Here is a 26,328-nt window from a genome sequence, read left to right on the forward strand (position 1 = left end):
TTAGTAAACAGCAAATGCGGGAACTGCTGGGCCGGAGTCAGCCATGGACTGGAAAGAAATTCTTCGCCGGCGGATAGCGACGCCCAACACCGGTCCAAACAGTGAGTTTGGGAGAGGCCGCCCGCAGAGAGAGCCAGGCTCTAAACTCCGGGAGGTAGGGGGGAGGATGGATGGGGAGGAGCAGCACCTGGGAGCCGTGCCTTTCGCTTCGGTAAAACCTCTCCTGACAAAGGAGGCTGACTGGGATGTGGTTTAGGGATCCAGAGAGTTTGGGGCTTTCTGTTTTTGGGTTTTTTTTTTTTTGCGGTACGCGGGCCTCTCACCGTCGCGGCCTCTCCCGTTGCGGAGCACAGGCTCCGGACGCACAGGCTGAGCGGCCATGGCTCACGGGTCTAGCCGCTCCGCGGCATGTGGGATCTTCCCGGACCGGGGCACGAACCCGTGTCCCCTGCATCGGCAGGCGGACTGTCAACCACTGCGCCACCAGGGAAGCCCTCAGAGAGTTTTGACCGACACTTCGCTGGGAAGGGATTTTCGGGAATGAAAAGCTACCTTAGCCACGCACTTGCATGGTCCTGACCTAGACTTGTAAGGGATAATTGAGAGTCCTGGCGCCATCAACCCTTTGATCCTATTAGAACCTATAATCCATTACCCCTACCGCCTTTTTATTGTCACACTTTTTACTTCCCTCCTTATCCATTTTAGACTTAATAATCCATTTTTCCTTATCTCTTTCCCTCTGCGTCACGTTTGTTAATCAGCCTGGTTAAAACTATCTTTACTGTTTCACAACTGCATCCAGGACAGCTGAAACTGGTTAGAGAAAAACGGAACCTTGGTGAATTTCCTCACTTTTAATTCATGTCCACTAACTTAAAGTAGGTGTTTCAGTCATTCATTTACACTTCTTCCGCGTTACCCTAGACATTCACTCTCCTACACTCTAAGGCAGTTCCTTCTCATCTCCCAAACCTCTAATCCTCAGTATGTCCTATCTACTCCTTACCTTTAGGTGATGGACTAGTATATATATTTGAGAAAGTAGAAGCAATCAAAGAGGAATGTCACCTGTTCCCATTTACCATTTCTGTCAGCGCCCCCCCACTCCCCACCCACTATAGGCAACCGTGCACTCTGCCTTCACTGTTAAAATGGTGAACTGGCCAACAGTCCCTGTACTCCAACGCTGGATCGCGTTTCTTTCTTTTATTCACAGACTTCACTCTGGCCTTATCCTCTCCTTTATACACCATCAAATTTTCTTTCTCTACTGGTTCATTTTCATCAGCTCTGACAAACATGCTGTAATATCCCCCATCATTTAAAAAAAATCATTTGATCTCACAACCTCCTCCAGCTTTTGCTACATTTCTCCGCACCCCTTATAGGAAAACTTCTAGGAAAATTTACCTGTACTTGTGCTTTCTCCTCCCCTTCACTCCTAAACCCACTCCATCGCATGTCTGTTATCTGGATAACCTAGGCTATAGCAGTAAACAGAAATCCTTGTCCTTGTAGAACTTACACTTTAGTGTTGGCAGAGATGATAAAATAGTAAGTAAATCGTATAGGTTTTACTTCTGTTGAAGGCTATTTCTTTCATCAATGTGCTAGACCCCATTTTTGCCTCCTCAAGGATGTACTCCTACGGTCATCCTCTGTCTCCTGCATCATGAGATTTTCTCTCATTCACTCCCATCAGCATATGAACATGGTGGTATTTCTCCCACCTTAGAGAAACTTTCTTAACTTCCACCTGTAGCTATGCCTCATTATAGCAACACTTGTTAAAAGAGTTGTTGGTTGAATCTGTCGTTGTCTCTGATTCCTGCTTGTCATGATCGTCAGTGATCTTCACATTGTTCCAGTGCTCAGTTGTCCTTATTTTACTTGACCAGCCAGCAGCCCCTGCCAGGAACATAGTAGGTCACTCCCTCCTCCTACACATACTTTCTTCTCTTGGTTTCTGGGAGACACACTCTCTTAGTTTTCCTACTACCTCACCAGTCATCCCTTCTCAGTCTTTGCTTTTTCTTCCTCTTCCTCCCAAGAACTTAACATTTGAGGGCCCAAGGCTGAGGCCTTGGTCAGTGTCTATTCTCTGTCTACACTCACCTTCTTATGATTTTAAATAATGTCTATTTGCTAATGTCTCCCAAATGTATACCTCTAGCCTGGACCTCATCCCAAATTCCAGGTTCATATATCTATCAATAATTGTCTACCTGACATGGCCACTTGGATCTAACATCTTAATCTTGTCTGAAATTGAACTCCCACTCTCCTTCCTAACTTGCTTGCTCGTAGTTTTCCCCATCTTAGTTGCCGACAATCGCATCTACTCAGGTCAAAACCTTTGGAGACATCTTTGACTGCTCTCTTTCTCCAAAACCCACATCCAGTGTGTCAGCAAATCCTGGGACTAAAAAGAAAATATATCCAGAATAAATTTACTCCTAGCCACCTCCATTGCAGCCACCCTGGCCCACGCCACCGCCATCTGTCACCTGGATTACTGCATTAGCCTCTTAATTCCTTCTGGTGGCTCTCACCCTCATCAGAATGAAAGCCAAGGTCTTTCCAAAGGCCTAGTGGCCTGCCCCCCCCATTATCTGGTGTCCCTCATCTCCTGCTATTCCCTCTGGCTCATTCTGCTGCAACTGCACTGGCTGCCTCCCTCTTCCCTGCACACACCAGGGACACTCCCATTTTCGTGCGTTGGCACTGGCTGTTCCTTCTTCCTGGAATGCAGTTCCCCCTGGATATCTGGATAGGCAGCTTCCTCACCTTCATTTTTTTTTTTTTTTTTTTTTTTTGGTCAATTTTATCTCAGTGAGAGAGTCAGTATCCCTGACACTGTTGAAAGCTGCATGTGTGTATGCAGTCATCCACTCACACATGTACTTGTGTATCCCTAGAATAGTTGAATGATATAATTAAAGTGACTCTTGGGATTTGGGCTCAGGTGATTGGATGATAGTAGGACCACTTACTGAGATGGAAATATGGAATTAGAAGAAGAGTAGTAAGGTGAGGGATAGGGAGAGTTATTCTAGGTATGTTGGAGCATGAGGATGAAAATGTTTTGTTTTGAATGCGTGAGTTTAGTGCAATGTCTGGGTTAGTGACATAGGTTTGGGGCTTAGAGGTTAAACTATGAAAGTTGAAACGATAGAGGAAGAAGATTAGAAAAAAGAAGAGGGACTTCCCTGGTCGCGCAGTGGTTAAGAATCTGCCTGCCAATGCGGGGGACACGGGTTCGAGCCCTGGTCCGGGAAGATCCCACATGCCGCGGAGCAACTAAGGCTATGCTCCACAGCTACAGAGCCTGTGCTCTAGAGCCCGCAGGCCACAGCTACTGAGCCCACGTGCCACAACTACTGAAGCCTGCGCGCCTAGAGCCCATGCTCTGCAACAAGAGAAGCCACCACGATGAGAAGCCTGCACACCACAACGAAGAGTAGCCCCTGCTCGCCACAACTAGAGAAAGCCCACGTGCAGCAACAAAGACCCAACACGGCCGAAAATAAATAAATTTATTTAAATAATAATAATAAAATAAAAGTGGATATATGTATATATATAACTGATTCACATTGCTATACAGCAGAAACTAACACAACATTGTAAATCAACTGTACTCCAATAAAAATTGGAATAAAGACAGACAATAAGTAGATCAGTTAAATAAAAAAAGAAAAAAGAAGAAATAGCCATAAAATAGGAGAATCAACAGAGTGTGGTCCCATAGAAGCTACAAAAAGTTTAGAATCATGGACAGTATCAAATTTAACAGAGAAATCAAGGACAGGTGTGTCCATTAAACTAAACAATTAGGTCACATGTTGCCCCGGCAGTTTCCATAGAGTGGCAGGATTGCATAAAGAGATAGTTAGAGGTAAGAAAGTAGAGATCACCAACACAGGCCTTTCATTTGAGAAAGTGGATGAGGAAGAAGGAATTATGTGTGGCAACAGGTAGAAAGGAAGGAGTTTTGCGGAGGAGATGGGACAATGAGGGGTTAGCCTTGGGTGAGAGAAGAGCTACGTTTTCCCCTGAAACTGGCAGGAAGAAAGTAAGATGCAGATTTGATACCTTCCTGTCCTCCCACTCCACTTAGATGTTTGTGGGTATCCATGCCCAGTAGACTCAGTTGTTGGTGAACTGGGTGGGATTCTCATCTGTTGAGGGTGAACACAGGGAGCTTGAGGAATGTAGTGAAAGTCTGGAGCAGTCAGTCACCAAGAGGACATCAGGCGCAAATAAAATATGTATTGGTGGTTTGGGGAGGCTGAGTTATTAGTAACCGTGAAATAAATTTGTGGGACCAAATATTTGCAAAATTTGGCAGTTTTCTCCAGCACCATTGAGCATTAGTAAACAGATTATAAAATTGGTCCAAGGTTAAAAATTAACAAGGCAGATATGGCAGAAACGCAGGCAGGAGTTTCGGGGAACAACTACACGCATGTTGAGAAGGAAGTGAGACCAAGAAGAGGAAAAACTTTTGAGAAAACAGATCACAGAATTGAAGATCTCAATGAGGCTGAAGTGCAGTGAGGTTTTGCTAACCATAAGCTTGTTTTCTATGTCTGAGTCTCTTTCTGTTTTGTAAATAAGTTCATTTGTATCTTTTTTTTTCATATTCCGCATATAAGCGATATCATATGATATTTGTCTGACTTCACTTAGTTTGATAATCTCTAGGTCCATCTATATTGCTGCAAATGGCATTATTTCATTCTTATGATGGATTAATATTCCATTGTATATATATACCACATCTTCTTTATCAATTCATCTGTCAATGGACGTCTAGGTTGCTTGCATGTCTTGGCTATTGTTAATAGTGCTCCAGTAGTGAACATTGGGGTGCATGTATCTTTTCAAATTATAGTTTTCTCCATATATATGCCCAGGAGTGGGATTATAGGATCATATGGTAACTCTATTTTTAGTTTTTTAAGGAACCTCAATACTGTTCTCCATAGTGGCTGTATCAATTTAAATTCCCACCAAAAGTGAAAGAGGGTTCCCTTTTCTCCACACCCTCTCCAGCATTTATTATTTGTAGCCTTTTTGATGATGGCTATTCTGACTGGAGAGAGGTGATACATCATTTTAGTTTTGATTTGCATTTCTCTAATAATTAGCAATATTGAGCATCTTTTCATGTGCCTGTTGGCCATCTGGATGTCTTCTTTGGAGAAATGTCTATTTAGATCTTCTGCCCATTTTTTGATTGGAATGTTTGGTTTTGTTGGGTTTTTGGGGGGTTTTTTTTTTTTGGTATTGAGTTGTATGAGCTGTTTGTATATTTTGGAAATTAATCCCTTGTTGGTCTCATTGTTTGCAAATATTTTCTCCCATTGTGTAGGTTGTCTTTTCGTTTTGTTTATGGTTTCCTTTGCTGTGCAAAAGCTTTTAAGTTTAATTAGGTCCCTTTTGTTTTTATTTCCAATATTCTAGGAGATGAATCCAAAAAGATATTGCTGCGATTTATGTCAGAGTGGTCTATGTTTTCTTTTAGTAGTTTTATAGTCTGTGGTCTTACATTTAGATCTTTAATCCATTTTGAGTTTATTTTTGAATATGGTGTTAGAGAATGTTCTAATTTCATTCTTTTACGTGTAGCTGTCCAGGTTTCCCAGCACCACTCATGGAAGAGACTGTCTTTTCTCCATTGTATATTCTTGCTTCCTTTGTCGTAGATTTATTGACCCTAGGTGCATGGGTTTATTTCTGGGCTTTCTATCCTGTTCCATTGATCTGTATGTCTGTTTTTGTGCTAGTGCAGTGAGGTTTTGAATAACAACCAGAAGGAGAGAAAATTTTTGAGAGTATATTAAAGTTTAAGATTTCAGAACAGGAACAGGTAAGATCTGTGGTCTTTCTGAGTGAACAGAGTGCAGTAGAGGTGGAAGCCTTCAGAGTTGAGGGGGCACCTTCACCCACCTAAATGTTTATTCTTCCATAATGATTGCAGGTGAAGAAAGCTGTGCACCAGTCTCATGGTTCATGAGAGGAATGGCTAAATGAGATGGCCATCTGCCAGCAGCAAGCAGGTTGGGTAATAGCACCCTGAGGTGTGAACTTCAGATAGGTAGAGGAATAGTGACTATGACACTGAAACTCCCATGAGGTCAAGGGCTGTGCTTGCTTGCTCGCTGCTCTAGCCCCAATGTCTAGTGCAGTGCTCTGTTTGGAGTAAGTGCTCAGTGAGAACTTTTGATTGAATGAATTAGAACATGTCAGGTCTATAAGAGAGGCAATGACTTGAGAAAGAGACAAGTATAGTGATAAAAATAAGCGGAGGGAGCATCTGAGAACTGCTTGAAGATGTAGAGGAGGCTGTTTCCGTTGAAGATAGTGATTCTTGGTATTTCAAGAAAGTTAATATAGATGCTTAGTGTCTAAGTACAATTGTGAAGGCCTTTTTTGTACTGTAATTAGACCATAGTGTATAGATGTCTTGAAAAAAATATTGTTTGATTTTAAAAGTGCTTTCCCCTCCTTAACTTGTTTTGTTACCAGAAAAAAAAAGTGAACAAGAATTAAAAGATGAAGAAATGGATTTATTTACCAAGTATTACTCAGAATGGAAAGGAGGTAGAAAAAACACAAATGAATTCTATAAGACCATTCCCCGGTTTTATTATAGGGTAAGTGGTATCTAAGCAAATGTCTTGCAGAGTTTGTAAATGAAATGTAATTTTTCAAATGGGATTAAAAATCTTATATTTTATAAATAAACAAATTGATTATATTTTAAATTTTGTACATTTATTGTTTCATTCTAGTTGACCTTATTATTTTTGACCTGATTAAATCTTGGTTTTTCATATAAGTAGGTATAAAAACACAAAGTTGTTATTTGCCAGTTTTTTTGAACTGTAGGCTTTTTCCTTCCTCCTAATTTTTATTATGGATGTTACTAGTAGGTATTCTTTTGGATTATGTTGCCAGGCTTTCTATAAGACTTAGATTTACTTGGCTGATCACAATTTTTAACTTTGTCTTTTACTCATAAGGTGCAAAATGTTTTGCTCAAGGCTAAACTGAAAAATAGATTGAGAGTGGAAAACAAATTTTAAGAGTTATACTTAATTATATGTTTCCTTGTGCCAAAATGGTAAAGAAGGCTTTGAGGAGGGTTATAGATAAAACAGTAAGACTTTAAGAAAGATATTTACAGCTGAAATTGAAGGCTTCTGAAAAGAATAAGTCCTATTTAGTATTATGGGAAATGTAACTACTATAGAAAAGTTAACTTTGGAATTTTAGCTGAATATCTCTTAAACCTGTTACCTCCTAAACTCAATTAATTACAACATTATTTGCAAAGAAAGTAAATATTTTGTTTTGCTTGCATCAAGGAGTGAGGTAGATTATCCAGATAATTTTAACTTATTTCTTCAAGTACAAACTCTTTTTGTACTTGTGTACATGTGAACCATTTTACTGGAAACTTTTTTGTAATACTATATGTCTCCCAGACTTTTAAGAATTATATGACTAAACCACATTTGTCATGGAAAAGAGAAAAAACAGGTAAAGTTGATATTTTCCCATAATAACATTGCCCAGAGATGTAAATAAACATTTTTACATGAATCCTTCTACATATTTCTATGTGTGTGTGTGTGTGTGTGTGTGTGTGTTTAACAAAAATGGGGTCACATCATACATACTGCTGTTGCTTTTTTGCATTTCACACTTTCTTAATCAGAGGCAGTTAGACAACTGAGAATTTTTTATAGTCTCGGTGAGTGGGAAGAGGACTGCCATTTATTGAGTGTCTACGTACTTCAGAGCATTTTATATTCATTATTTCATGTAATCAGGATTGTGAAAGCATTATCTTACTAACCCAGGAACAGCCCTCAGATGCTGACATTACTCCATTCCCAGGACTCAACTTTCCTGTATTTCTAGTACCAACCATCCCCTTGTGTTTTCTGAGGGAATCCCCTTTTCCCCCATTTCCATCTCTTCTCTGACCTCTTCCAGATCCCAAATGGTTTCTGTTCTGCAGATGTGGATTTGTGGGATGTTCTTTCCCTTGTTTCTTCTTCCTCTACTTCCACTCCACTGCTTTAGAGAAACCACCTGTCATCTTTGGTCACCACTTCTCTCCTTGGCTGGTTAGCTGGTTGACTAGCCCCTGGAGCACAATCCCAGTCTCAGCCCCAGCCTCACCTCCTAATGCATATTCCTTCTCCATCCCTTTTGATGGGAGGAATGGCATCTTAGTTCTTAGAAATAAAAAGTGAAAACCATAGCCCCCAATTTGGACTGTGGGTTACTTAGCTACATTTAATGGGGCAAAGTTACAGAAAAGTAAGAAGAAATCCTCAAAGCAAATTGTTTGAAGTTGTTAGAATGAGTCATTTTAAAGCCCTGCTTAGGGAAATCACCACAGGAGGACGAACCTCTGCTTTGGAGGCCAACTAGCAGACATCGGCTTAATTATCTCTAGGAAGTGAGGTGACCCAGTCTCAAAAAGCATACTTGGCTAAAACTGTCGCTCTTCAGCCAATCCTAATTTAGTTCTTTATTAGTCTAAGGTTACAATGGGAACAGTGCTCTACAAATATAAAATGAAACTTGAGCTACATTGAGAAAATAGAAAAAGTGGTGGTCATAAAGTAAAATAAGAGCATGACATTTGGATACATTTAATTTGGAGATGGTTATCCTACGTTGAACATCTGTCATAGTACTTTACTCCTAGCAGTCACTAGGAAATAGCATTAAAGTCTACTTAATTGGGAGAGGTACCTAACTACCCAGTGATGGAAATGAGAAGGAGAAGAGAAAATACACTAAATCCCTGATGTCAGAAGACCCGGATTCAAATTTTGTTACTTTAGTTGCACAACTTTGAGCAAGTCATTAACATTAGGTGTGAAATTGAGGGGACAGAGGAGTACAGGGAACCAAACCAAACAACTCATAAGAAATTAAGACAGACTTGGACTCTGAAGATTTAAATCTTTAGTCTGGGACTGGCTAACTGCATATGTATTCTTGATAAAGTCATCCATCTCTTGATTTCCTCACCTCTAAATTGAGTATGATGAAATGCATCTCACAGGGCTAGTAGGATTAAATTAGAATGAGTGTATTGATGCCTGATGTATTATGGGCACATACTAAATGTTGTGTTTAATTTTTAAGTAAACCTGTATGGATCTAAATAAAGAAACTTGGGCTAGATGGTTAGCCTTTTCCAGGCAGAACTGGCTTCACTGATCACTGAATTCTCTGTGGATCTCTTTTTATTAAATGAACTTTTTAAATAAATGATGACCTAAAATTAAGCAAGATTGAGATACAAAAAGTAATTTTGAGACAGTAGTATACATAGTTTTTTGAAGCCAAATACATTTTACATAACCCAATAGTCTAGAATTTAAGTGTAGAAATTAACTCTACAGTGTATTTTTAGCTGCCAGCTGAAGATGAGGTCTTACTACAGAAATTAAGAGAAGAATCCAGAGCCGTCTTTCTGCAAAGGAAAAGCAGGGAACTGTTAGATAATGAAGAATTACAGGTAAGAATGGAATAAAAGGTTGCTTTGGAGGTTCACCATTTCTTATTTGTACTACATGTGTCATGTGGGATCTCGGGGTGCCTAAATGGAGCCAGTAGTGCAGTGACTGAAAGCACAGGCTCTGTAGCGATGGTTCCCACCAGAACCAGCTGCAAAGCTTGTGTGTCCCAAGGATAGTTTTGTATTGTTTTTTAAAGTCCATAGGTGATTTTTTTTTTTTTTGCGGTACGCGGGCCTCTCACTGTCGTGGCCTCTCCCGTTGCGGAGCACAGGCTCCGGACGCGCAGGCTCAGCAGCCATGGCTCACAGGCCCAGCCGCTCCGCGGCATGTGGGATCTTCCTGGACCGGGGCACGAACCCGTGTCCCCTGCATCGGCAGGCGGACTCTCAACCACTGCGCCACCAGGGAAGCCCTCCATAGGTGATTTTAATGTGTGGCCAAAGTTGAGAACCACTACTGTAGGAAGTAATATTAAGAAGACTATCATCTCCTATTATCCTTTTGATTACTAATAACATGATAAAAAATAGCTAGCATTGGACTTCCCTGGTGATCCAGTAGTTAAGACTCCACGCTTCCAATGTAGAGGGTGTGGGTTCGATCCCTGGGCAGGGAAGTTCCGCATGCCATGTGACATGGCAAAAAAAAAAAAAAAAAAATAGCTAGCATTTATTGAGTGTTTACTAAGTTCTAAAATTTTCATATACTGTTCCTCTTTAATCTGTGTAACTATATGATGTAGACACTGTTATCCTTACTTTACAGATGAGAATTGAAACAGAAACTTTAAGTCTACTGTCCAAGATCACAGAGCAGGGCTGGGATTTAAACCCTTGCATTTTGACCCTACAGTAGTCTATCACTTTAATGGAAATAACACATTTAACTACGTTTTTAAATTTTGTGCAGTTGATTATAACATCTTAATTTCTGCAATTCTCCTAAGAACTTATGGTTTTTGCTGGACAAGCACCAGACACCACCCATGATTGGAGAGGAAGCAATGATTAATTATGAAAATTTTTTAAAGGTTGGTGAAAAAGCTGGACCAAAGTGCAAGTAAGAATAATATGATTAACAAAGGAGTATGTTATGTTAAGCATTTTAAATGCCTCAAGTAAATGTTAATGAAAATTTAAGTCAATAATATGATAATTTAAGTCAGCTTTTCATTAAACTAATAAAGTTTAATAAAATTATTTACAGTCAAGAAAATTACATTGGTATAAAGTTATTAAAAGAAATAATATAGCTTATTTACAGCATTATAGGTCCTCATTCTTAAGACAATAGAATTAAAGATGTATGGCTTAACATTTTCAGTTTTGAACTATAGTTCTCACTTTGATTTTTTTCCCACCACTTTGATTTTTAATTGTTTGAATTTATGCTGTTGTCTGCTAAATCATACAGAAGTCATTTTTATATTACATTGGCAGATGATTTCTTTATTTCCTTTCCTTAGGCAATTTTTCGCAGCAAAAGTCTTTGCTAAACTCCTTCATACAGATTCTTATGGAAGAATTTCCATCATGCAATTCTTTAATTATGTCATGAGAAAAGGTGATTTCATTTTCATTGTACTTGAACTCCTTCTATCTGGGAATCAAGTAGGTTTCCAGTCAGTGCTTTTATAGTATCCCTTCCATGTCAAACAACTCTTAGTAAATTTGAATAACAGAATTCTTGTCTTTTGACCAAGATTTGTTTTCCTATTATTATGATTCTCTCCTGGAACTTACTAGAGCTGAAAGTTTCTACCATACATTTGGGTTCATTATTATAAAAAACAAACAAAACAAAAGCCTCATGTATCTTGAAGATACTAGCTAACTAGATATATCAAAAGCTGAGGGGGCTTCCCTGGTGGTGCAGTGGTTGAGAATCTGCCTGCCAATGCAGGGGACACGGGTTCGAGCCCTGGTCTGGGAAGATCCCACATGCCGCGGAGCAGCTGGGCCCGTGAGCCGCAATTACTGAGCCTGCGTGTCTGGAGCCTGTGCTCCGCAACAAGAGAGGCCACGATAGTGAGAGGCCCGCGCACCGCAATGAAGAGTGGCCCCCCGCCCACTGAAACTAGAGAAAGCCCTCGCGCAGAAACAAAGACCCAACACAGCCAAAAATAAATAAATAAATCAAAACTGTCAACAAGTAAAAATAAATAAACACTAAAAAAAAAAAAAAGCTGAACCAAGAGTTTTAATGGATGGTTATTTGAAATACTTTAATTCACTGGTAATTTTATTTCGCCAATATATTACAGGTTGAGTTGCCTGAGAGGATAGTTTCAAACTCACAACTGTAGCATCATCTCAAGGAGTATTTATTAAACAAGTTGGAATTGTTATGATTCCTATAAGTTCCATAATGACCTGTCAAGTCCTGTGTGTACCAGCTTTAATATTTGGTTGTGGTAATTAACCTCAGTAGAATAAAAGCTGCTTCATTAAAGGCATAATATCAGAACTCCTGTTTTGGTGGAACACCAGTATTCTCAAGGGCATCAGCTTTACTGTCACTTTAGGCATGGTAGAATTGTTGATATCTGCAGTTAATTCTATGGTATATTTATTTTGTTTCAAACAATTTTTGGATTAATGAGATAAGTAATACATGTGAGAAAAATATGTTTATAGAGTCATTAAATTAGCTTGTCTCTCTAATCTATCTCCTTTTATGCATATATATATATATATACACTAAAGGATAAATCTTAATAATTATATTTCATTTTTTTTTTATTGTCAGTTTGGCTTCATCAAACAAGAATAGGCCTCAGTTTATATGATGTTGCTGGACAAGGGTATCTCCGGGAATCTGTAAGTATTAACCTACTTTAATAAATGCTAGACACCAAAATGCTAAACAGTAGTTATCACTGGGTGTTGAGATTACAGATAATTCTTATTTTGTTTTTGTTTCTCTGCTTTGTTTGTTTTTACAAATAACGTGTTACTAAAGAACTTTTTAAGTGTATATTGGTCACAAAAATTCCTTTCTAAATTCTTTTTCTCCAACCTTTAAAGAAAAAAAAGCCTTTTAAAGGAGAAGAAAAGAATGTAATGTTTTAACTGGATTAAAAATCATTGAAGAAACAGTGAAAAACTTTTGGTTATTCATGAGTGTTATCAGTGTATGACTGTTTTAAAATGTAAGGGCCAGTAGTTTTTCCTTTTTTAGGAAATATAAGAAAAATAATGTGACTATAGTCCCACCTGCAGGTTTGGGTTGTAAGGTCAGTTACCAAGAGGCTATTTATTTCCCATTAGGCACTAATTTGGTTATCAACAGGTTATCAACAGAGAATTATAGCCTCATGATCCAAATCACTATTCTTGTAAGTGTGGGTATTTCAATTATATGGGGACTTCCCTGGTGGTCCAGTGGTTAAGACTCCGAGCTTCCAAGGCAGGGGGCCCAGGTTCGATCCCTGGTCGGGGAACTAAGATCCCACATGCTGCGCAGCGTGGCAAGCAAGCAAATAAATAAATAAGTAAATCAATCAATCTATATCTTCTTTTCAGCTCAGGCTTTTTTTCCCAAATATATACAAAGGGGTAAGGGAGTTATGCATAAATATGAACCAAGTTAATTAATCACTTAAATAAATATTCAGATATAAAATTTAAAGAGATGTAAATTCCCTGTTATAGTTTACGTTTCCTGTTATAATTTGTTGCACTCTGTTTTATCCAGATTTCTATAGATAGAATCTGTTAGCTCATACTGGATATTTACACTTAAAAACCTTTCTAGGGCCACAGTATAATTCTTGTCCTTTAAGGTTCAGATCAGCTTGACAGTAAAAGGTTCTTGCAAGATGTATTGAACAGTAGTTGATACTTACTCAGGTCAGATATTGGAGTACTTCTATAGCTCTGAGAATTCTTGTCAGCCATTAGTTGGTTTACAAAACAAACTTTTCTTGCCTCTTCCCATGAATGGAAACAAAAATTGAAAGAAGAATGGGAGGAAGAGAGAGAAAAGCAACAGTATATCTCTGTAGTTGTGTTTAAAAGGGAGTAATGTTCCCTTCTCTCAATGAAAGAAAACATTTCTCTCAAAGAAAAGAAGTAACTCTCCTAACCTTGGCACTTTGCCTTTTGAAACCAGATTTTGTGTCTCCCTTATTTAAAAGACAGTAATTTCCAGAGCCAACATCTGTAATTTGAGTAGTATAGGCAAACTCTCATTCACTTACTAAATCTTATTAAATAAGCAATTACCAAACACTTATTTGTGCCAGGTACATTGCTAAGCCTTACTCTTATGGTGCTTTTTTCCTAGCAGAGTGGGGAGGCAGACACTAAATTATCAGCAACATGATTTCAAAGAGTGACAAGTTCTAAGGAGAAAATAGGGTACTAGGAAAGTGTATGACTGGGGTTGGGGAACTATTTTAGATAAGATGGAAGAGGTGCCTCTTTGAGATAGTGATTGAGTTTTAGCCATGAAGGATGAGAAAGAAGCCAGCCTTATGAAAATGTAATACAGAAGGAACAGCAAGTTCAGTGTCCGCAAGGCACAGTTAAACCTGACCTGTTCTAGGAGCAGAAGGAAGCCAGTGTGGCTGGAGCATATGAGCGAGGGTTAGAGTGACAGGAGGTGAAGTTGGAGAAGTAGGCAGGGCCACATATTGGGTTGTTAGACCATGATAAAGAGTTTGGATTTTATATTGAGACTAATGGGAAGACATCAGAATTTTTTTTTTTTTTTTTGCGGTACGCGGGCCTCTCACTATTGTGGCCTCTCCCGTTGTGGAGCACAGGCTCCGGATGCGCAGGCTCAGTGGCCATGGCTCACAGGCCCAGCCACTCCACGGCATGTGGGATCTTCCCGGACCGGGGCACGAACCTGTGTCCCCTGCATCGGCAGGCGGACTCTCAACCACTACGCCACCAGGGAAGCCCAGCCATCAGAATTTTTAAGCTGAATCTGTCAGGATATGGTTTACATTTTATTTTATTTATTTATTTTTTGGCCATGTGGCTGTGGGATCTCAGTTCCCCGGCCAGGGATTGAACCCTGGCCACGGCAGTGAAGTTCTGGGCTCCTAACCACTAGACCACCAGTGAACTCCCTGGTTTACATTTTTAAAAATTACTGGATGTGTGGAGAACGAATTGTAAAGAGCCTAGAGTCAAAGAAGAAATAATTAGGAAATTACTCTGGTTGTCCAGGTGAGAGATGATAGTGGCCCAGACCAGGGTGATGTCTGTAGAAGCCAGTAATAGATTAATTTAGTATATATTTTGGACACACACACCCCAACAATGACAAAAAGTTGCTGCTGGATTAGATTTTGGGGGTAAGGGGTGGGGGCCTTGGTGAAGAAAAGGTAGGAACCAAGTTTAACTTTTTTACTTTGAATAAATGGTGGAATAGGGGAATATGGGTGAGGACCAGGGTTGGGGATAATAAGAGTCCAATTTTGGACACACCATGTTTGAGATGCCATCTGTTCTACAACTAAATTATAAAGTGTCTCAAATGAACTAGAAGCATTATACTTTACAATGGATAAAGCAAAAGTAATGAAATTATTAAAATAAATATAAGAAACCATGAGAGGCTTTTAAATATGTAATCTTGGAATAGGGAAAGCCTCTCTAAGTATGACAAAGCTCAGAAGTCTAAAAAACAGTAAGTTCAGCTAAATTTTTAAAAATCTGAGAGCAAAGACCATCATAAACAAAGTTAAAAGAAAACAACAAGCCAAGAAAAATATCTGAAACTCAGTCACAAATGAATTTATTTCATCATTCATATAGTTTTAATACTGAATAATTTTTAGGACTGAAATTATATTCCAGTATCTCATGAAGAAACAAGATCAGACATTTAACCCTTTCAAGTTTTATTTTGTTTTGTTCTTTCAGGATTTAGAAAACTACATATTGGAACTTATCCCTACTTTGCCACAATTAGATGGGCTGGAAAAATCTTTTTACTCCTTTTATGTTTGTACAGCAGTTAGGAAGTTCTTCTTCTTTTTAGACCCTCTAAGAACAGGTAAAAGAAAATCTTATCTAACTTAGATATTATAAGATTATCATTACTTCTAAATCTCAATAACTAGAGAAAAGTCTTTAAAATGTTATTTATTTTCCTAACATGTTATTGCCGTTAATATATAAATCTTTTGACATGTAGATCTTTTGATTTACTTGTGCCAACCATAATCAGCTGTGTGACAGTGGGTATATCACCTAACGTTTTTACAATGTTTTCATCTCTAAAATGAAGTATATTCTCTCCAGATCTAAGAAGCCAGGTATTCTGATATAATTTGCTATCCCTGATAGGTAATATACTGGAGCATTATTCTTTTTGATCAAAAATATGAATTGGGAGGTAGGAGGACCATTTAGCCATGATGTGTTTTTCTCATTTTCAAGTTAACTATCCTATATGAGGATCAGATTTGTAAATTTTGCCTCATTCACAGTACATTTATCAACTATTCTAACCTGCTAGGCTTAAATACATGTGTCTGGGACAGAGGCCCAAATCAAAGCCCCTTCTGTCCTTGAAAATGCAGCTGTGAGTCCATCACAGAATGGGGTAGCTGTCAGTTTTTTTAAACGCCTCCATTATAGGCACACACACATCTTTTTCCTTGGAAATTTACGCAATAATAATAGCCAACAGTTTTGACTGTTTATTATGTACTAAGTACTGTGCTAAGCATTTTACATAGATTCTTTCATTTTCTTCTCATAACTCCATTAGGAAGGTATTATTACCCACATTTTATGTGTGAAGCAACTAAGACTTAGATGGATTGCATGTCTAGGAGTGGCATTTAAATCCCATCTCTCTTAACCACGCCTCTATACTGCTTTCTATTCCAGAACCTGCAAAGGAAAACTGGAAGCAGTCTCCTTATTTGACTACTGACAGTATCATATCCATAACCACAAAAAAATTAACACAACTTTTTTTGGAATCTGGTCTCAATGTAATTTTGGAATTTCTCAATTGGATGTATATAGTTGGGGGTATATAGGTAGACATACCTATATGAGATTTTATTAACTATTCCCTGCAGATTTCCCTTTTCACAGAAATACATAGTAAGGACTTTGGAGCATGAGAGCTAGGAAGTTTAAAATATCAATTGTGCGGTTACTCTTCTAAAATAATACTTTTATAAAATTGAGTTGCTCTTGTTTTTAAAATTAAGTTATTGTGTTTATGTTCTTTAAAGGGAAGATAAAAATTCAAGATATTTTAGCATGCAGCTTCCTAGATGATTTATTGGAGGTAAATATGTTTTTAAACTACTTAATTATATCACTTCACAGTTGCTATCTTCTAATTATGTCTCTATGCTCATATAGTTAAGGGATGAGGAACTGTCCAAGGAGAGTCAAGAAACAAATTGGTTTTCTGCTCCTTCTGCCCTACGGGTGTATGGTATGTTCCTATAGTAATGCTATAATTTGAATTATCTGTTCCTCAGTTAATGTTTCATTAACTGGAGTTCAAAGGACAGTTTTATACATAGCCTAATTTACCTTAAGATCAAAGTATTCTAATTTCCTTAAGAGCTTATATTCTAGATTATTAAATTTTACTTGTTTAAATACCAGCGTTTTATATTTTTGTCACTCTTATTTAAGTTAGTACATTTCTAACACTTTAACATAAAGAATGTAGTTTGACTTTTTTATTGTTGACTCAGGAACATTATTATGAACATCACCTGTGATCTTGCATTGTGATAAAATGCTACTCTCAGGGTCCACAGAGGGGTGTGTTTTAGGGCCTAGTTTGCTTTTTTTCTTGAATTTCATTAGTCTGTTACATTGTCCTTTTGGGTGGTGTAGTGACTCATTTTGGCAACCTTGACCTCTGCTTTCAAGTGCCAGCATTTCAGTGATTTATGTTGGTTGACCCCTACCTCCATCTAATTTAGAATTCTAGGAAAGTTATAGAAGGTTGCAAACTGAAAACAAGTAATGATGTAAGTGAAATAGCATAAAGGCATGACCTTTATGATGAGTTTTCTTTGACTGGTTCTGGCTTAACAGTTGTTCTGATGGAGATTGCAGGGATAGCAGATGTCTACCATGACTGTAACATAATTAGTTTAAAAATCAAAATATTAACCAATAAAAATAACTTTTTGTTAGTGTTTATTCTTTTGTCTTTTAGTTAGAACTTTATTTTGGTCGTAAGTGTGTTTTGATCATCTTTCTCCCCAAGGCCAATATTTGAATCTTGATAAGGATCACAATGGCATGCTCAGTAAAGAAGAACTCTCCCGCTATGGAACAGCAACCATGACCAATGTCTTCTTAGACCGTGTTTTCCAGGAGTGTCTCACTTACGATGGAGAAATGGTAGTAGTTTAAATCTCTAAGTTTTAAAAATTTAGGCTCCCACAACTTCCAAAAGCCTTTTTTTTAAATTGAAATATAGTTGACTTACAATGTTATATTAGTTTCATGTATACAACATAGTGATTCACTGTCTTTATAGATTACATACCAAAGTTATTGTAAAATATTGACTATATTCCCTGTGCAGAGATTTCATTATTTTTTATGGCTGAGTAGTATGCCATTGTATATGTATACCATATCATCTTTATCCATTCATCTGTCGATGGACACTCAGGTTGCTTCCATATCTTGGCTAATGTAAATAATGCTGCTGTGAACGTTGGGGTGCATGTATATTTTCAAATTAGTGTTTCCATTTTCTTCAGATAAATACCCAGGAATGGAATTGCTGGATCATATAGTAGTTACATTTTTAATTTTTTGAGGAACCTCCATAATGTTTTCCGTAGTGGCTGCACCAGTTTGCATTCCCACCAGCAGTGCATGAGGGTTCCCTTTTCTGCATATTCTTGCCAACACTTGTTAGTTATCTTTTTAATGGTAGCCATTCTGACAGGTGTGAGGTAATATCTCATTGTGGTTTTGATTTGCATTTCCCTGGTGATTAGTGATGTTGAGCATCTTTTCATCTGCCTGTTGGCCATCTGATGTCTTCTTCAGAAGAATGGCTCCTGGGCTTCCCTGGTGGCTCAGTGGTTAAGAATCCGCCTGCCAATGCAGGGGACACGGGTTCAGGCCCTGGCCCGGGAAGATCCCACATGCTGTGGAGCAACTAAGCCTGTGCACCACAACTACTGAGCCTGTGCTCTAGCGCCCTCAAGCCACAACTACTGAGCCCACGTGCCACAACTACTGAAGCCCGTATGCCTAGAGCCCGTGCTCTGCAACGAGAAGCCACTGCAATGAGAAGCCCACACACTGCAACGAAGAGTAGCCCCCGCTCACTGCAACTAGAGAAAAGCAACAAAGCAGCAACAAAGACCCAAAGCAGCTAGAAACAATAAATAAATAAAATAAAATAATAAAATAAATTTATTAAAAAAACAAAAAGAAGAATGACTCTTCAGGTCCTCTGTCCATTTTCTTAATCACAAAAGCCTTTTTCTTGATATGATACAGCATTATTTTCATATCAGTGTATAACAGTATCTTAAGAAGTATGAACTGATCAAATTATTTGAGATAATAATTGAGATCAAATTATTTAGAACCTTTGATCTTAAGGTAAATTTGCTTAAAAACATTACTTCCTTTATGGACTCAGGGCAAACAGAAAATTTTAATATTTTTGTTCATTTCATTGTCGGTGCACCTATTGTAGAGAAGTGTGGACTAGTAAAAAAAAAAAATCTGAAAAACAGGTAAACCCTATTGACTATTTTCATATAGATGGTTCATTCATTAAATTACCAGGTCAGAGATAGTACCACATATGCCATGATTTAATTTAAATCTAAGAATCAGGTAGTATTACTCTAAGTGGCTACCTTAGCAGCTAAAGATTTGCTAACATGCACCTGTCCTTTTATCACAACAATGCAAAATACTTGAGAAGAAAATTCTAAATAGCATTTTTAAGTCACCATTCTTGCTATTAAAAATATGTGTTAAGGATCTGATTTTTCCAAACCAATGATGCTTAAGAAATGGTCATACTGTCAGAAGAGAATCAGGGTTTTAGGTTTTATCATTTAGCTTTAATAACAGTTTTCTAAATAACACCATCGTTAGCCAACTGCAGAGGGAAAGGTGCAAAAACTCTGCTTCGTGACTCCCACAGCTGCCTACAGTTAACAGTGAGGAGCTTGGAGTATGCTAATAACCTGGTGAATAAAGAAAATCAGAAGCTACAGTTAGGCATGGAGTTTAGACCATGATGAGGCTGCATCTCTAGCTTTTTATACTACGATTTATGCAGAAAAGAATTCTTAATCTTAGCCTAAGAAAATCCTTTCCAAGATTATAAACTTTTCCAAGTGAGAATCTCCCAAGTACTTTACTTTTATTAAACATGCAGAAAAAGTAATCTGTGACTATCCCTTTTTCGTAGAGAAAGCTTTCTGTTCTGTTCGTGTCTTTTCAGCCTTCATTTGTACTCTCTTGCCCCCTTTTTGGATGAGAACAGTGTCAGATCACTGTAGAATATCTGGCGCTCTTTTTTTAAATAAATTTATTTGTTTATTTTTGGCTGTGTTGGGTCTTTGTTGCTGCGTGCGGGCTTTCTCTGGTTGCGGAGAGCAGGGGCTACTCTTCGTTGCGGTGCACGGGCTGCTCATTGTGATAGCTTCTCTTGTTGCGGAGCACGGGCTCTAGGCGCGTGGGCTTCAGCAGTTGTGGCTTGCGGGCTAGTTGCTCCGCAGCATGTGGGATCTTCCCGGACCAGGGCTCGAACCCGTGTACCCTGCATTGGCAGGCGGATTCTTAACCACTGCGCCACCAGGGAAGCCACTCTGGCACTCTTAAGATGACTTTTTGGAAATCATCTGAATTAAAGTTTAAAACTAGTTCAGAATGACCACACCGAAATGAAAATACAAATTTAGTGGCAACATGCAAAGGTTAGTCACTGTCCGTCCATTTCAAAAGCCTAATGAATGAAAATTATGGCTTAACACAGCAAATCTCTCATAAGAAAATGAGCTGTGCCCCCTCAAACTGTCCTGTACAGATAAACTGCTATGTAGAATTCCTAGAAACCAACATTAAGTATATATTAAGTATGGATTTCTCGTTTCATATTTTTACAAAAATTGCCATCTTTGATTACAAACGTCTTCAAATCATCAGTCACTTGAAAAGTTAATTACAAATAAGGCCTCTAATGAATGTCATTTTCTTTTCTATAGGACTATAAGACCTACCTGGATTTTGTTCTTGCATTAGAAAACCGAAAAGAACCTGCAGCTCTGCAATATATTTTCAAATTGCTTGACATTGAGAACAAAGGATATCTGAATGTCTTTTCCCTTAATTATTTCTTTAGGGTAAGTCTCATTTGTGTAAATGTGTCTTTGTTATACAATTTGGTTTAAATTACCTACCCAATGACAATTTTATCTAACTTGGGATGTTTAAATTTAACAAAAGCGTTTTACCTAACAGATTTCAGAAGGAAATCAAGTCAGGTTTTAGTTTTGTTTTTTTCTATTTTTAAAAACATAAATGGGCTAAATCAATACTGATTTGATTAGTCGTAGAATACTAAAAAGTGTGTAAATATACGTCAGGGGCTATTAGCCAGTGGAGATACAAACATACCTGAGAAATTGTATGCTCTTGGTGATTAAAAACTAGTATGTAAAATCCTACAGAAACTTTAATTATACAGTACAGAAAAGGTAGCTCCTTTCCACAGGAGTTTTGCACATCTGGTACCTGTAGATTCTTTTAATTGCTATGCTGTAAAAAATATAAATTTAAAAATTGGCTAGAATTGTGGGCTGCATTTCAGTGTGAAACAGATTTGCTGAAATACTTATTCTGTGCCGTAGGTGGTCTCAGAGAATAACATGATGAGCTCTGAAGTGGAATTTGATTGTATTTTACCTGATAAGCATTCAGCTGCAGCAGGTGTAAATGTAGGAATGTCTTCCCTTTTAAGATAAATCCTAACACACCATTGTAAAGCAATTATACTCCAATAAAGATGTTAAAAAAAGAAAAAAAAAGATAAATCATTCCTCAGTTTGAACGGTGACTTTTCTACTTGATGGAAAGGTTTTGTACAGTAGTGTTCCATTCCATTGCCACATTTCTATAGCTAGTTTCCAGAAGACCATCCCATCTGATTTTTATATGGTTAAGATTGATAGTAAGAAGAAATTTTTTTTAAACAATAAAAATGACATTTTCACATCTTTGTCATAAGAAGTTTTCCCCCAGAGGCTTTTTCTTTTCCACTTAAAAAATTTTTGATACTTTTAAAATAACTTTGATTTCTGAGTTTCAGAGTATATATTTCATAATTTCATGTTAAATTCCCTGAAAAGCTTTCTATTATGATTTTGTAGGTAGTAATGACTGCAGATTATTATAAGGATAAATTACAATCCCAGTATTAGAATGCATTTTTTAAAAATTGAATGCTACGTGGGCTTATATCAGTGGCTCATCTGAGAATATCACCCATCATAGGGATGTCCCCCACTTTAGGCAGACCTATTAAATGAAAATTCAGTTTTAGGAAAACAAAGTAAATATATCTTTTGGAAGCTAAATACTCAATCCCTTTTCATAAAGATTTTTTATAGTATCCTCTACTCTTTGAATATTAAATTTTATTTATTAAATACATTGAAAAGATTTCATACCTTTATTTTATCAAAGTTTATTTAGGCTTGGTTGTATGGGCTATGGTAAAAAGTTACTGGTGCTGAGCCCTACAGTCCTGGACTGTTCTTAGAGCCTTTGTACATCAGTATCCCAGTGATAAAATCTGGGCCCAGATGGTGCACTCTACATCATTCCATCCAGGTCTCCTGCTCTGGTAGCTTCGAGTGTACTCAGATTCTCATCTGCTGCAAAGAGATGCCCTGTGCACATTCTGATATCAGTGGCACTACAGAGTAGGCACTTGGAACATATTATTTTCCAAGAATTTTAAGCTTCACATTTTCCAGTGAATGACTCCCACCTAAAACATTTGTTAGTTCAACTGCATCACAGGAGATTCTCAGGCAGTATTTTTTTGTTAAAGTTCATAAAAGAGAAGAGTTTGAGGGAGGTTTACCTCCATTTTTTCTGTCAAGTAGAAGAGAAAGTGTAGGGTGGGAGGGGAGGTGGTGGATTTGGTGCCTTAAAGAATGTTGAAGGTATGAATAGCGTTCCTGGAAAATTAGAGAAGCAGGTCATAACAGAATTGCTAGGCCTGTTAAAGGCCCATCTGGGGTTGGAGACCATTCCTATGCAATAGTAATCTGTACTCTTGTATACTTTTTTTATGAAGTTCTCCATAGCTAAGGTGTAGGTCTAGAAAGGTTGATGGTTACACTAATCCAGTGTTTAGGTTTTCCTCAGCAGATGTGAAGCAAGGTCAAGGAATTTGAGAATATTGGCAAGAGTGGTTAAAATGATGAGGCCTATGGTCTGAAAGGATAGGAAATGGAACTGGAAAGGGACCATGGGACAGGACAGGGAATGTTGCATATTTTGTTTTTTATTTAAAGATTTATTTCTACTAAATACAGGCCATACAAGAACTAATGAAAATCCATGGACAGGATCCTGTTTCATTTCAAGACGTCAAGGTTACTTTTTTTCTTTAATTTACATAACACCACATAATCATTTGCATTAAATGAAGTTTTTACCTGAAAGCAACTTATAAAATAATGAACCAAATCAAGTATTTGCTGTTATTTGTTCTGAATTAATATTTAAATCATTAGAAACTGAGAACATACTTGGACTAATGATTTGTGCAGTATAAGATTTTAGCATTGTCAGTCTCGTGTTCTCATTGGAAGTATTCATTCATTTTGATTGAAAACTAAGAGAATCAGTACAGCCTGTATCCTTTGGTAGTCTATTCCACTGTAAACTGAATTTGGGGGAGCTATTTAGGTTCAGGCACGTTTTTAGTCTGCTACTTCAAAGAGCTTGCTTGCTTTGGTATTTAAGGAAACATCAATCTTACAGTATGAAAACTACCACTATTTGAAATACATGCTGCTACTTAGCATTTTAGTAATCAGACTTTTACCAGCTATGAACCACTTTGAGTATCCAGTATTGGTTCAGGTGAAGTAATGTAATAAAATAACCCATCCAGTTTTAACCAAGTATAATGAGAAGGGCTATTTTGGTTTAATATAAGTGAGAAAAATTTGAAACTATGCAACTGGCAACTTAAGAACTAGTAATTTTAAACTGCCACCAACCTGGAAAGGGAAGTTTCACATACACACAAGATTAAAAGTTCATGCATTTCGTTTACCTGAATTGTTCTAACCTTTAAAAATGCAATTTGCCTCTTTAAATGCTATTAAATACTTTGAGTGATTTTACTACAAACAGATTAGAAAACATGTACTAATTCCCCGTAAGTAATCTTATAGTACACGTCATAATATAGAAGAGGTTCTTCCATATATTCCAGTCATTTTTAGCACAGTTTAGTGTCACTGTGGATGACTAGTTCTTTAATACCGAGCTCCCCCCACCCATTCCAGGTCCAGAGTAAAAGGTTGACATCATTATTGGAAATGAAGCTTTGTCACTGTCTTGGCTCTAAAGCATTTAAGTTTTTACTTTGAGCCAAGTTTGCACTTAAATCAAGGCCTTGCTTTATCACCAGTTAGAAGACAACAGAAAAATATAAGTAGTTAGTTAACATATATTCAAAGAACACTGCATTAGTTTTGCTGCTAATTAGCTATGCAGCTTAAACTCTGAGTTTCAGTTCCTCTGTAAGACACATACAGGCATACCTTGTTTCATTGCATTTCTTATAAATTGAAGGTTTGTGGCAACCCTAGTCAAGCAAATCTATCGGTGCCATCTTCCCAACAGCATTTGCTCACTTGGTGTCTCTGTGTCACATTTTGGTAATTCTCACAATATTCTATTATTATTATTATTATTACATTTGTTATATGGTGATCTGTGACCTTTGGTGTTACTACTGCAAAAAGATTACAACTCGTTGAAGGCTCAGATGGTGGTTAGCATTTTTAGCAATAAAGTATTTTTTAATTAAGGTATGTATATTTTATTAGACATAATGCTATTGCACACTTAACAGACTACAGTATAGTATAAATATAACTTTTATATGCACTGGGAAACCAAAAATGTCACATGACTAGCTTTATTGCAATATTCACTTTATGGCGGTGGTCTGGAACTGAACTCACAGTATCTCCAAGGGTATGCCTGTACCTAAGGAATCTTCCAATAAAATTTTGTGCGTATAGAGAAGAGGTGGATTGCCTGTTAAATGAAAAAGAAAAAATTGGAACAAAAAATTTTACATAAGCTCAAGTGCCAGCCCTGAATTTTAGATCACCCTATGATAGAAATTAAGTGAATCAGATATCAGATTTCATTGTATTTTTTTCCTCTCTTGCAGGATGAAATCTTTGACATGGTAAAACCAAAGGATCCTTTGAAAATCTCTCTTCAGGATTTAATCAACAGTAATCAAGGAGACACAGTCACCACCATTCTAATTGATCTGAATGGCTTCTGGACTTACGAGAATAGAGAAGCCCTTGTTGCAAATGATAATGAAAACTCTGCAGACCTTGATGATACATGATCTCTCAAAGACTAGACTGTATTCATTAAAATAAGCTTGAATGCTACATGTAAAACCTTTGAAGCAGAATCCTTAGAAATGGTCTAAATAAAACACTTCATATGTCTATAGAACACAGCAAATGTTCTGGTTATTGGAATTTTGGTTGTAGTGGTCTGGAAGAAATGGGACCAAATTAGGAGTCAGTAAATTCTGGTTTCACTTAGCTTAAATATGGCAAGTGTGATCTGGTGAAGGTAGGAGTCCACTTTGAATCTGTATAATCTTTAGAAATAAAGGAAGTTTTAATGGAATAGTTCTGACATTAGTCACTAAGAATTTGAATACTTGATAGTTTAAATTAATCATTTAACCTTGAATATTCTAAAGTATTATGTATATCAAAGATTACAGACTTCCCCATTCATCAGAGTAGGGTCATTTCATTTCTGGCAAGTATTTGGACATGATGTTTATTTTAATAGAATGTTTCAATAAAAAGTATTCAAGTTAGTATTTTACTTTAATTAAAATCATTGTTATAAAAAACATTTGTCTACCTTTATTAACCAGCACCAGGGTTACATTTTACAAAACTTAACTCCATTTTGTTAAGGATTTTTGTTAGAGAATTTGTTAACTAAGTGTAAAGATTCTCAGTTATACTGTTTAATTTTTAAGAGATGAAAGAAGAGAGTAGAATATCATGAACTATGATTCAGAAGGAATAGTAACTATTAAAAGGGTTGAAAAGGAAGAAAATGTGAAAGAGGCTTAAAAATAAGACAAAACCATTTAATGCATTTATGGGAAATTTTATAGTTTGCATAAATAAAAAGTATAAAAATTTAAGGCACAGTGAATAACTGTATAAACATTACAAACTGGCCACTGTTGGACAAGTAGAAAAAGTAAAATTCAAGAAATGTAAAACCTTCATTAATCATTATCTTCCTTCTACTACAATCAGAAAAGTTTCTGAGTCAACTCTTAGATCTAGTGCCTCTAGGGAGAGAAGATTCAGATCGCCTTTAGATATGCTTGCCTTTACAGGTTAACCAAATAAATATTTGAGCTTGAATATCTTCTCAAATGAAGATAAAAATTATAGGGAACACATCAGATTAGCATTGTTTAGAGCTACTAGTAAACTATAATTTATGATATTACATAATCTGAC

General features: G+C 37.3%; 2 protein-coding genes across 2 annotated transcripts in view; one reads left to right on the forward strand and one right to left on the reverse strand.

Moving 5' to 3' along the window:
- On the forward strand, positions 1 to 25,891 carry PPP2R3C (protein phosphatase 2 regulatory subunit B''gamma). Its single transcript, XM_082649471.1, has 13 exons — positions 1 to 101; positions 6,538 to 6,665; positions 9,455 to 9,559; positions 10,507 to 10,619; positions 11,026 to 11,123; positions 12,309 to 12,379; positions 15,440 to 15,572; positions 16,771 to 16,826; positions 16,904 to 16,979; positions 17,772 to 17,908; positions 20,758 to 20,895; positions 23,098 to 23,157; positions 24,981 to 25,891. Exons 1-13 carry the CDS (start codon positions 44 to 46, stop codon positions 25,167 to 25,169), a joined length of 1,362 nt encoding a protein of 453 aa, XP_082505597.1. The 5' UTR covers positions 1 to 43; the 3' UTR covers positions 25,170 to 25,891.
- FAM177A1 (family with sequence similarity 177 member A1) overlaps positions 24,349 to 26,328 on the reverse strand; it is a 28,252-nt gene continuing 26,272 nt past the window's right edge. The window contains exon 5 of the mRNA XM_082649474.1: positions 24,349 to 24,841. Coding sequence (XP_082505600.1) covers positions 24,791 to 24,841 — 51 coding nt within the window. The 3' untranslated portion in view covers positions 24,349 to 24,790. The remainder of the gene's footprint in view (positions 24,842 to 26,328) is intronic.

This window comes from Grampus griseus (genome assembly GCF_964374135.1).
Source record: "Grampus griseus genome assembly, chromosome: 2".
In the NCBI taxonomy this organism is placed as follows: Eukaryota; Metazoa; Chordata; class Mammalia; order Artiodactyla; family Delphinidae; genus Grampus; species Grampus griseus.

What these genes read in the sequence shown, in the direction of transcription:
- PPP2R3C (XM_082649471.1), top strand. Translation starts at nt 44, where the DNA reads ATGGACTGGAAAGAAATTCTTCGCCGGCGGATAGCGACGCCCAACACC. An exon ending in CCCTTAATTATTTCTTTAGG is followed by an intron (nt 20,896 to 23,097) that starts GTAAGTCTCATT and finishes TACTAAATACAG; the next exon opens with GCCATACAAGAACTAATGAA. An exon ending in TTTCATTTCAAGACGTCAAG is followed by an intron (nt 23,158 to 24,980) that starts GTTACTTTTTTT and finishes CCTCTCTTGCAG; the next exon opens with GATGAAATCTTTGACATGGT.